At 48.8% G+C, this 12,458-nt stretch overlaps 1 protein-coding gene across 4 annotated transcripts in view; it reads right to left on the bottom strand.

Annotated features, from left to right (window-relative positions):
• The window catches only part of MLXIP (MLX interacting protein), a 69,540-nt gene extending 58,310 nt beyond the window's left edge, over positions 1–11,230 (bottom strand). For 2 of the 4 annotated variants that reach the window (XR_007514835.1, XM_049865161.1), the window contains exon 1: positions 10,654–11,230. Coding sequence is in view for 2 of the 4 variants with exons in the window: in XM_049865161.1 (XP_049721118.1) it covers positions 10,654–11,066 (413 nt within the window). In the remaining 2 variants the exon portion in view is untranslated. The other 2 variants (XM_049865163.1, XM_049865162.1) reach the window with 2 other exon arrangements.
• Positions 11,231–12,458: the final 1,228 nt, after the last annotated feature.

Raw genomic sequence — 12,458 nt, forward strand, 5'->3', positions numbered from 1 at the left:
AAGCAGCTGGAAGTGAGTGATGGCTGCCCCTTTAGACCAGGCAAAGGCTCTAGTTCATCACAGTGCCCACCGCTCCCCACTGCTCTTCAACACTGAGACCCAGAAGACCAGGGATTATGCTGGCAGTTTCCATAACAAAGAAACCTTTCTCTGCAGCCAAGGCTCTATCAAAGGAAGGAAAATCAAAGCTGCAAAAGGTCCTCTTAGTCTTACAGGTGGCCCACTTTCCTGATTTCCTGGCCCTTCAGGGCATTTGAGCTTGTGACCTCTGAGCCAGGATAATCTTAGAGAGGGTGATTCAGCAGGCCGGCTGTGCTACAAGATGGAGAGGCCAGTCCCCCCAGTCATTGTTGATTCAGGGAAGGTGACTTTTCCCACCAGGCCCTCATTCACTACACACAGAAGAGACAGATGAGGTGGCATCATGGAATTTCTAGACATTGACACAGTCAGGGTCTTTAACATCATTTGGCCCACTGCTTCCTAAGTCAGATTCCCTAAAGATAATATGGAAAACCTAAACTGTTCTAGTATTTTTTAAATAACGGCTTTATTGACATATAAAGTCCACTCTTTATGGTATGTTCAGTGGTTTTCAGCACTTTCACAGAGTTGTATGACCATCACCATTACCTAATTTTAAAATATTTTCATCACCCCTCCGCCTCCTCAAAAAAAAACCCACACCCATTAGCAGCGGCTCCCTCTCTCCAGCCGCAGGCAACCACTAATCTGATTTCTGTTCTAAGCATTTGCCCAATCTGGACAATTCATATATAACGGGCTCATGCAACATGATAAACAAAATGTGGTACATCCATACAATGGAATGCTAATCATCGATAAAAAGGAACAAAATACTGCTACGACATGGATGAAACTCAAAAACATGCTAAGTAAAAGAAACCAAACACAAAAAGCCACATACTGTATGATCCATTTACATAAAATGTCCAAAAAAGGCACATCTATAGAAACAGAAAGTAGATTAGTGGTTGCCTGGGGCTGAGGCTGGAACTCAATGGGCTGAGGGACTATTCTAAAACTGGAAGGTGACAGTGGCTGCACAAAGCAGTAAATTCACCAGAAGATCAGTGATCTGTACTTAAAATGGATGCATTTTATAGTACGTAAATTATAACACATTAAAACTGCTTTTTTAAAAAACTCATCTATCTACAAGTAGACGAACCAGTAGTGATCCAAGGCTCAGAAAGACCTGCTGGATAATTTAAAAAACAAAGGTGGCAATTAAAAAAAAAAAAAACCCTGCTATTTAATTGGAAAAGAATTGTTTAATACAGTGAACTAATATAATAATGTACTGTCTTAAGAATTCATTGAAAATGTTTCATTTTAATAAAGTAAAGATTTATAAATTTACTTTCTCTAAATAGCTTAGGATCAAGCTACTCTGGGCAGGTCCCAAGCGCCAATCATGACAGGTGGTCTGTTTGCAAACGGGCTAGTTACCACATGAGCAGATGAAGAACTTCTTTAGGATTTTTCTTTTTAAAAAAAACTAGAGTACTGGGTATCTATCTAAAAACTAGGTTAATTCTCCTACTTTCTACACGACAAGCTGTTTTTTTTGCTTCGATGACTGGTGACAGACCAATAAAGGCTGTCTTAGTCATCTAGTGCTGCTATAACAGAAAGACCACAAGTGGATGGCTTTAACAAAGAGAAGTTTATTTTCTCACAGTAAAGTAGGTTAAAGTCCAAATTCAGGGCGTCAACTCCAGGGGAAGGTTTCTCTCTCTGTCAGCCTTCTCATCAACTTCCCCTGGACTAGGAGCTTCTTCGCACAGGGACACAGGATCCAAAGGACACGCGCTCTGCTCCCAGCATTGCCTTCTTGGTGGTCCCCAACGCTCTGCTTGCTTCCCTTTCCTTTTATCTCTTGAGAGATAAAAGGTATTGCAGGCCACACCCCAGAGAAACTCCCTTTACACTGGATCAGGGATGTGACCTTGTTAAAAAAAAAAAAAAACCATTGCTGTTGAGTCAATTCTGACTCATAGCAACCCTATAGGACAGAGTAGAGTAGAACTGCCCTGTGGAGTTTCCAAGGAGTGCCTGATGGATTCGAACTGCCAACCTTTTGGTTAGCAGCTGTAGGTCTTAACCACTATACCACCAGGGTTTCCTGTAACCTGGTAAGGGTATTACAATGCCACCCTAGTCCTCTTTAACATAAAATTATAATCACAAAATGGAGGACAACCACAGAATATTGGGAATCATGGCCTACCCAAGTTGATATGCACATTTTTGGGGGGACATAATTCAATCCATGACAAAGGTCATCATCTTCCCTATGCCCAAAAACCTCAAAAGGAAGGAATCATTGCTAGCTTTCAAAACTGATTCTCCTGCTCTCTCGGACTATTCCTCAACAGTGAGGCTGTGCTCCCTAAATCCCCATGGTTTCCTTTCTCCAATGCAATTAAAATCCTCCAAAATCTTTCTTTCTACCAATAGCCTGATCGCCTCAACTATCCCTTTTTATGAGCTCTTAATCCTTGGCTTTTATTTTTCACTATTGCCTGATACAGATTCTTTAGGTTCACTTCCGAGAGCCAAAAGCTATTGACTAGAACCCTGTTTCTGGAATTATTTCTCCAGTTGGTGGCCCTCTTCTACCCTACCTCCTTCTAGAGGTTTCTGATGTTGCAGTCTGACCCCAAATACATGGAGAATGCTAGATTTAAAGCAGCTTTATTAGGGCGTCCAAGACCAGACAGCACTCCTCCAACCACAACCAGACCCACACCAGTAGAAATACCACTCAGGATGTATGATAGTGTATGTTCACAGGGGGGAAAAAAAAACAAACAAGACTATTCAGAAGGCAAGTTGGAGCAGCAAACTGAAGAAAGAACCCCGGCTGCCTGAATTGGTCAGGGCTAGGCGGAAAATTGCTCTGGAGCTAGCCAGGACCTCCCTGGGCTCTCCCCCAACCCCACACTGACAGCCCCTTCCAGGGAAGCTGCCCTGTCCATGGCTCTGGCTGTCAGGGCAGCACAAGGCAGCCACGTTTTATGTGCAACTGTGTCCTCAGTACAACCTATACCAGCCACACAGTTGGCTGGTCCTTTCCTAGGCCTCCTCAGTTCAGCAGTGCACCCACTTGCTCAGGCCAGAAATCCTAGAGTCGTGGTTGATTCCTTTCTTTCTTTCATCCCCCGGGTCCAATCCATTAGCAAGTCCAAAAACCACCTTGCATCTGCCCACTTCTCATCACCTCCATTGCTACCATCCTAGTCTGCAAATGCTACTCAACAGCCCTCCAACTGGTATCCTTGCTTCTACTCTTGCCCGCCTATAGACTAGTCTCCCCAGAGCAGCCACAAGCACCTCTTTAAGAAGATAAATCCATATTTCCCAATGCAATGAGAATAATATGCTAACTTTCTACATGGCCAACAAGGCCCCTCGCCTCTTCAACCTTATCTCCTACCATTTGCCCCGTCCTCAACATTTCAGCATGCTGCCCTTCTTTCTAGCCCCAAATGTGCCAAGCTCATTCCACCCCGGTGCCTTTGCCTCACCCTCCTCCACTGCTTGGAACAGTATCCACACCTGGCTTCCACTCGCCACTGAGGTTTCAGTTCAATCTGAAATGTCACCTCCTCAGAGGACTTCTCTGATTAGCCTAGATACAGTATCTACCCCACCTCCATCACTTTTGACCCCGTTATCCTGTTTTATGTTCTTCATTGCACTAACTATACAAAATCTTGGTTGCTAGTGGATTCTCCCCACCCCAGTCGCCAGACTGTTGGCTCCATGAGAGATAACGTATCTATCTTATTCACTAGTGTATCCCCAAGGGCTAAAACAGTGCCTCACACATAACAGAGGCATCATTCATATTTTCTGAGTGAAGGAGCACTTGTGCTAAGGGCAGCCAATCCAACACCCATTGTCGGACTCAGGGTCTGAAGCCCATGCGGTTCTGCTCAGAGTGGGAGAGGCCAGGCCAGTTTTACTCTCAAATGTTGGAAATGGGGAAGTGGGGCCAATTAGACAACTGGCAAAGAGCACTGAGCAGGTCCTTACATGAAACATAGGCTACAGGCAAACTCAAGCCAGCTGGGTGCAAGAGCTCCCCAAAATTAGAAGCTTTAAAGTAGCAGAAGAAACAGAGTAGGAGAGAGAGCCAGCTGTCAGGGCAAGAAGTAAGACCATGAAGAAGGTAGAGCTTGAGAGTGGAGCCAAACCAGCAAGCGCATAGTAAAGAAAGGTAAACTTCCACTGCTGCGAACCTAGAGCTGTCTGGACCCCAGTTCCAGTCTCCACTAAGGTCTGGTAGTCCTAGGAATTCTGTGATTATCCTGAGATTACCAGCACCCTTCCTGATCCTTGCCACGAACCCCCATTTCTTGGCTCCTGGCTCCTTCCTCCATCTTCAAAGCCTGCATCTTTGGCTAAGTCCTTCTCACACTGCCATCTCTCTGGTTCTCTCTTCCAATTCCTTCTTCTACTTTCAAGGACACTTGTGATCACACTGGGTCCATCCAGATAATCCAGGATGAACTCTCTACCTTTAAATCAGCTGATTAGCAACCTTAATTCCACCTGCAACTCTAACGTCCCTTTACCATGTGGCCTAACATTCACAGGTTCCAGAGATTAGGACATGGACACTGGGAGGAGGTGGGGGCATTCATCCGCTAGCACACCCAACAAAAGTGTGTATCCCGTTCTCCCACTCCAGACCAGTATTCCCTAAAGCACTATTCCACAGAGGCTGCATCTGTCTCTGCAGAGCTGAAGATAATCAAGGTTTGCCAAAGGCAAAATTAGGAAATTGGCTTCCAGGTTCCTGAGCTTTTCTTTTCCATTCAAAGAATGTTTATTAAATAGGTTCTGTGGGGAAGCCAAAGGTGAAGGCAACTGGAATCCTGGTAAACCTGGTCTACACAGCAATGACATAAAAACTGAAGCAATTCCAACTCATGGTGACCCCATGTGTGTCAGATGAGCACCGTGCTCCACAGTTTTCAGTGACTGATTTTTCTGAGGCACCTCTGGGTAACTCGAACCTCTCACCTTTTGGTTAGCAGCTACGGGCATTACCCATCTGCACCACCCAGGGACTCCAACAATGATACAAGGCAAAAGCAAATAAGGGCCCTGCACTTAGAAGCAGCATGGTGTCAGACTCTTGGGAAAGGGAGGCAGCCTAAAGGCATCCATTTCCTCCAGCAGGAGAGGAACTGGCACCCCACCTCCTCCAAACAGAATTTCAGGCTTCAGTGAGTAGACGAGGAAGGTAACCTTTCAGCTCAAGACATTCCTTAAGCAAGTTACCTAAACTCTGGGAGAAAGACCAAATTAACTTCTGGGGCTGGGCTTCCTCTTTTTTACCTTTTTTTTTAATTTGAAAAATGAGGATTCTACCACCACCTACCTGACAGGGTAATTATGAGAATTACTTAAAACAACATAGAGACTCTGAAAACAGTAGGTGTTCAGTTAATGTGAATTCTCTTCTTCCACCCTCGCAAACAACCTCCCTCCAACTTCTCCCCTATCCTCTTTTCCCAGACACCCTGTTCCTGATTCTATCAACCTTCCCTGTTCTTTCATCAGGCCGGCAATTTGCCAGTCAGCCTCTATATAAAGTGGAAATTTGGTCCTGGACTACTGGTGGAGAGAAGACAGGTAGAAGCAACGCTGGGCTTCCTGTTGAGGAATGCAATCCCTGGTATTTTACAGTTAACATAACACGGGGAAGAGAAAATATGCGGTAAGTTGATGTCAGGGGGAACTGTCCACACTGATACTAGTTATGGAAACACACACACGCACACACATACTCTCTCTCTATCTGGTTTAGGTACCCTTCCTCAATAAGGCCATTCCACCTGGTACACATTTTTATCACAGCCCTTACTGTTCTATAACTCTCTGTTTATCTATCCCTTGCCCCAAGTTTGTGAGTTCTTAGGGACAGAGATTGTTTCATCTCTGTAGCTCAACCCCCACCTTAGTGCTCACTATGTAAGGATTAAAGACCAAAGAGAGCACAAGAGAAGAAAAACTACTTCTCTTTGGCAGGGCTGTAGAAGAGTAAAACTAATTTAGTCATTCATGTAAATGGTTTCCCTTTACAACTAGTGATCATTACAATGTTCCTCCAGTGAAAAATTAAAAAAATCGGAGGACATGCTGCTGTAAACCTTCAGCCCATGCTATTCCTCAGCACAGATCCCACCTTGGGTCATTAATAGGAGGTAACTACACAGAGCTACATCCAGGAAACTTCTTTTCCCAGTCTACCTTACAGGCCCTAGTTAAAAAGTCTCCTCAAATATCCACTTAAGCAGAAACCCACTTTCCAGGAAAAAAAAGCTACTGCTTATCTCTAAATACATAAAAAGATGACCCCCCTAAGACATTTCACACCAAGACTTCCAGATGAGACGTTACTTAAAAAGGTAGAGAAGTGAAACCAAAACCAACCACAAAAAGCTATACGCTAGATGTGTCCAGAATCTGTGTGGGTGATTTTCATGTGTGGCATTCCTTAAAATGTTAGGAGGGCAAGAATCATGAACTATGTTCTACAGCACATAGCTCCATTGTGGAGTTGTGGAAAGGATCCGGCCAAGCCAAGAATGCTTCTATTTAGTATTTGTGAAGCAGGCATTTGAACTCGACACAAAAAGACCCCAGTCAGATAAATCATTTTCTTCAGTGTATACATGAGAAACTTGGGTTCCTAATAAATGTCAGCTGAATGAAGATGGAGACCTGAAATTCTGTCATCACCAACCTGCTACATTCAGCCTATTAAATCTTTTCATGCCTACTATTTGCCAGGTACTAGCCACATTCAAAAGGGTGGTGGAATGGTTAAATACTCGGCCGCTAACTGAAAGGCCAGAGGTTCAAACCCACCAGCAGCTCCATGGAAGAAAGACCTGGCAATCTGTTCCCATAGATTCCCAAAAAGCCCACTGCCAGCGAGTGGATTCCAATTCATAAAGTGACCCTATAGGACAGAGTAGAACTGCCCCATAGAATTTCCAAGGCTGTAAATCCTTACAGAAGCAGACTGCCACATCTTTCTCCTGCAGAATGGCTGGTGAGTTCCAACTGCCGACCTTTTGGTTAGCAGCCAAACATTGTAACCACTGCGCCACCAGGGCTCCCTCCATAAAGATTACACCCTAGGCAGCCCTATGAGGCAGTTTTACTCTGTCCTACAGGGCCACTATGAGTTGGAATCAACTTGATGGCATGCAACAAGAACAGCCACATTCAAAAGGAGCCCTGGTGGCACAAATGGCTAGGTGAAAAGTAGGCACTTCCAACCCACTCAGAGGCTTCTGGGGAGAAAGACGTAGCCATCTGCTTCTGTAAAGATTACAGCCAAGAAAACCCTAAGGGGCAACAGTTCTACTCTGTCACATGGGGTCACTATGGCTCGAGATACTCAACAGCACCTAGTAACAACAAACTACGTTCACAGACATTACCTTAGCCAACCCTCACATCCACCCTGTAGAGTTTTATCCTCCCTTTATAGTGGCAGACAGGAAGGTTCAGAGAACTTAAGCCACGGGCTTTTTTTGCCCTGTCATCTACCCCCAAGTTTTACTTTGGGGAAAGACAACTTCTTCCTCTCCACAACAATGCCACTGGAACCCCTTCTGCCATTACTTACCCACAGCCCCTAGAGGCAGACCCCTGGGCACAGAATCCCTAGGCCACGTCATAAAACCCTTTGCCCTGGAGTTGATTCTGACTCATAGTGACCCTATGGGACAGAGTAAAACTGCCCCATAGGAGTGGCTGGTAGATTCGAATTGCCCAGCTTATGGCTGGCAGCCGAGCTCTTAACCACTGCATGACCAGGGCTCCAACTCATAGGAAGGGGAAAAAAGTGACCACAACTTCCCCTATACTTGGTTCCTCCCCAAATAGCTGTTGAACCTCATCTGGAAACAGCTGGGAGGCAGTAGCAGTTAACAGGAAACCAAACCAAAAAAAGTACAGAGCGTACCAGGGAGAGTTAGGCAGCTAGAACGCAGAGGCCAGGGGACAGACAGGAAGTTTGAAGTTAGAAAGAACCTGCGCCAGAAACTTAAGAGGAGGAGACCCAGCTGGCCTTCCTCTCAGCTCAAGTAGAAGAAAAACCTGGAAAGCCGGCGGTGAAGGCTCGAATCCTATGGACATGGAGGACAAACCATCTCTGCAGTCTTCACTGAGGTCAAACACTTCTGTTCGCTCTCTTTCTGTGCCAGAGGCCACAGCTGAGACAACTGGTTTTGAGTCATTTCTGTCAATCCGTACTACACTGCCAACTACGCTCAGGGGTCTGCCAGGCTGGCCTCACAGAGAGACAAAAGCACCTTCATGTGAGATTACTAGGCAATACCCATCCCAAGACCTGCAGCACCAGTAATAATATGAGAAGGGCCAGCAGGGCTGATGCCTGGAGGGGCAAGGTAAGCTTCTCGCACCAAACTAATAGAGCATTTTGCAATCTAGAAAGTTATGTGAGCAATGAATGGCCAGCCGCCAAAAAATTCTTGAAACAAATGGAAAACAAAAAATGCCATTAGTAAAATTCTTTGGTGTTATTTAATAGTAAGCCTTTAGGTTATCCAAACTGAGGGCAAAGGGGAGACTGGTTTATTTTGCCTTTAGCAGAACTTAGGTGAGACCTTTCTCACCCAGGCCTCCTGGGATTCAATCATCCACCTTCTCTGTACATCTACAAGTTTATACTAAAACAAAGAACAGGGTTTTGCTCTCTTAATAAAACGCATTCCTGTCTGTCACCTCTCAAAGTGTAGCATATGCTGTAACCTGGCAGGGTTTGATTCCAAAGGGACTCAAAATTTGAGGCTGAGTAAACAGAGCGACAGAAACCTTGGTGGAGCAGTGGTTAAGTGCTCAGCTGCTAACTGAAGGGTTGGCAGTTTGAACCCACCAGCTGCTCTGCAGGAGAAAGATGTGGCAATCTGCTTCGGTAAAGATCACAGCCTTGGAAACCCCGTGGGGACAGTTCTACTTTTTCCTATAGGGTTGCTGTGAGTCGGAATCAAATCAATGGCAATGGATTTTTTCTTTTAAGCAGGTGTGATGAGTGGGCGCAGGGCTATGTCCTCAATACGATTTATCCTTATTAAAAAACAGAACATTCTCCCAGGCTCAGAGCCAGCTCAAACCGGCAAGACCAGAGAACCAGAGCAGAGCCTGACCAAGCAGCACGGAAGGAGGACGGACGGAAGGGAGAGCTCTGGGTGATGTGTTGCAGCCATGTGGCAAAGAAATCATCAGGGAAACCTCCGCGAAAGGAAACGGGGCGGGGGCAGGGGGTGGATTTCAGGAACATAACAAAGGAACAAGTTGACGAATCACTTATTCCAGAGGGAGATATGCCCTCCAGAGCCAAGTATCTAGCGTTTTAATGGCAGGCAGTGAGGAATGTTTTAACTTGGATATAGGGCTCACAGAGATCCCCAAGAAATAAATAAGTAAATAAAGGGAAGAGGGAAATATCCTCGCTTTTCCTTACACTGCTTTTGGAGTCTCCCAGGAAACTGCCTGTGCGGCTGCCTGTGGAGCCACTCCTGTCACTCAGGCAATAACCCTGCTCAGCAGAGATCCTATCGCCAGCCTGAGCAGGGCTGCTTAAGCTGCTGCAGCCAGCCCCAAAAGCGCTGGTGCTGAGCAGAAACGTTCCTAGCTACCTGGAGAAAACGCCTAATTGAAGCACAGGAGAATGAAGAGAGACTGGAATGCCATTTTAGCACTTAAGGGCCAGGCATTTCTGTGACTTGGAGAAAAGAGATCTCCAGTCGGAGCTGGTCCACTCACATGTGAGGCCGGTGTCCGGGACCCTTGCCGAAACCCTGATATCGTCCCCATATCCTGTTTCAAGCCTGCTGGGGCACCCTCCAACTTGCCAGGGCAGACTGCACCTCCAACAGCTGTGGCTCTAGAAGGCTTCCGAGGAGGCACCCAGGGTCCCCTCTCAAGATGGTGAAGGGCCTCCCAGGAAGCGTGACAGGAGGGGACGCCTGCCTCTGCTGGGACAGTCAGGAAAGCAGCCAATGTTTATCAGACATGGAAGGATGTGCTAAGTCTCCGGAATACGCATTCCACCTATCTCATTCCATCCTGCAGGACAGCCCCAAGTGGCAGACGCAACTGTCATCCTCTGTATAAAGGAGGAAATTGGGGCTTCAAGATGTTACACAACCACGAAATAGCGCAGCCAGGACTTAAGCCAACGGTGACAGGTGGTCGTGCCCCCTCCCCAACACTGCTGGGGACACACAATGTGTTTGGGGAAGGTGTCAACAGGGTCAGGGGACACAGTGTAGGCCTGTCTCTACCCCTCTTTCCGAAATCCGTGGCCCCGGGGAGGGTGGGGGAAATATCCACATGGAGGGGGTCCCGAACGGGAAAGGCAGGGCCAAACGGACCCAAGCCCAGCTGACAGGGGGACAGCCGGGTCCCCACCCTCCTCCGGGGACCCCAGACCTTAAAACCCTCCTGAACGAGGTGGACCCAAGGAGAACACGCGAAGCCCGGGAGTCCCCAGCGGCCCGGCCCTCCTCGCTTTTCCGTCCGAGGAGGAGGCCCTGCTGGCGCGGTGGGGCCGGCCGGGGTCGAAAGCCCTACCTGTAGGCCAGGGTCATGCACTCGAAGAGCTTGGTGAGCGAGGCGTCGATGGACAGGTGGCAGGAACTGGTCTTGCCGAAGCTGTAGGTCTGGCACGTCTGCTTGTTGACCGTGTCGAAGTCGTAGCCCTTCTTGGGCGGGTGCTCGCGGTGCGGCGACGACACCATGAAGTGGCCGCTGTGGATGATCTGCTGGCGGCGCGGAGGCTCCTCGCGGCCCGGGACGGCCCGGGGCGGCGGCGGGGCGGCGCTCGCGTGGGACCGGGCCGCGGCGGCCGCCCCTGAGGCGGGCGGCGGGGACGGCTCATCCGTGTCCGAGTCGTCATCGTCCTCGGGCACCTGGGGCTTGAGCAGCACCGGGCGGCCCCGGCCGTGCGGCCGGCGCGGCGAGCACGTGAAGACGTCGGCGGCCATGAGGGGGGCGCGGCTGGGGGCATCCCCCGGGCCCGAGGCGACGCGGCGAGCGAGCCTGAGGGACGCCGGCCCGGGCCGCGCGCCGAGTGTCCGCAAGCGCCGCGGCGGGGGAGGGGCAGGCCCGCGGGCGCCTCGGTGCCGGCCCCGGCGTGACGTCACGAGAGCCTCGGCCAATCGGCTGCCCGCGTCGGCCTCTTAAAGGCGCAGGGGATCCTCTCCGGATCTAGGCGGACAAAAAAAAAAAAAAAAAAAGGGGAACAGGAGGCCACGCCTCCCTGCCCCGGCCCTCTCCACCGCCGCTCGTCCTCGCTGCCAAGGTGGCGGCGCGACGCCGTGTCCGGGCCCCCGCTCGCGTGTCGTGCCCTGAGTGGCGTTGGCCGAGCAGGCACTGCTGACCCCACCCGGGTGCACCCCGCGCCCCCCTTGAAATCGCCCTGCGACCTCGCTGAGGCCCGGATAGCGCTCCACGTGGTGGGTGGGGGTGGGGCTCCTTCCCCCTCCCAGGCCTGCTGTCCCCTGCAGGGCCAGGAACTTCCCTCGTTTTTCTGAACCTTGCGGCTATTATCCCCATTTTGTTGGTGAGAAGACTGAGTAGCAGAATGCCAAAGTGTCCAACGCGAGAACAAGAAGACTTCTCCCTGGCACCTCCCATCTGCAGAGGTGAAAAAATGGCTCTGCCAAGTTAAGGAACTTTCTTAGATTTGAACCCAACTGGGTTTTGTCTGCCTGCAGACCCCAGCTCCTCTAACTACCCGGACCGGGCGGGTAGTTAAAATATTGTCGTGATTGTGGTCAAAATCTTCAGTGAGCAGGAGAACCAGCCCATAAACAATGCCAAAGGGAAAATTTTCACCACTGTCAAAATGGGAAACAATTGCCTAAGCCTCAGAGAGTGACAACTGAAAACAGTGGCTTAGCACGCACGGTTCCTGGCACAGAGGAAGTGCTCAGTAAATGTACAAGAGGCTGAAGGAATTGACTTCTCCAAGGAGTCAAACCAGTTGTTGAATGCTGCCCAGGAGATTTTTACCCCATGTGACAGAGTAGCGCTGCCCCAATAGAGTTTTCTTGGCTGTGATCTTCACAGAAGCAGATCACCAGGTGATTCTCCCACAGAACCGCTGGGTGAGTTTGGACTACCAACCTTTTAAGACAGGGAGCAAAGGCCCTGAGATTGGAGGGTGCATGTTTGAGGAATAGCAAAGAGACTGCTGAAGTGGTTAGAGGAGAAGCAAGTAAAAGAGAGATAGGCTATACTACCAGGGAGGTAATAGGGGGTTGGGTATGGAACCTAGGGACTTACTAAGGCAGAGAACAGATGGCCCCCCATATCTGCAAACAAAGTAACAAGAAATGGGCCAGGGCACAAAAACAAAGCCATTCCCCAGAACA

The sequence above is a fragment of the Elephas maximus genome, chromosome 22, assembly GCF_024166365.1.
Source record: "Elephas maximus indicus isolate mEleMax1 chromosome 22, mEleMax1 primary haplotype, whole genome shotgun sequence".
NCBI classification, from domain to species: Eukaryota; Metazoa; Chordata; class Mammalia; order Proboscidea; family Elephantidae; genus Elephas; species Elephas maximus.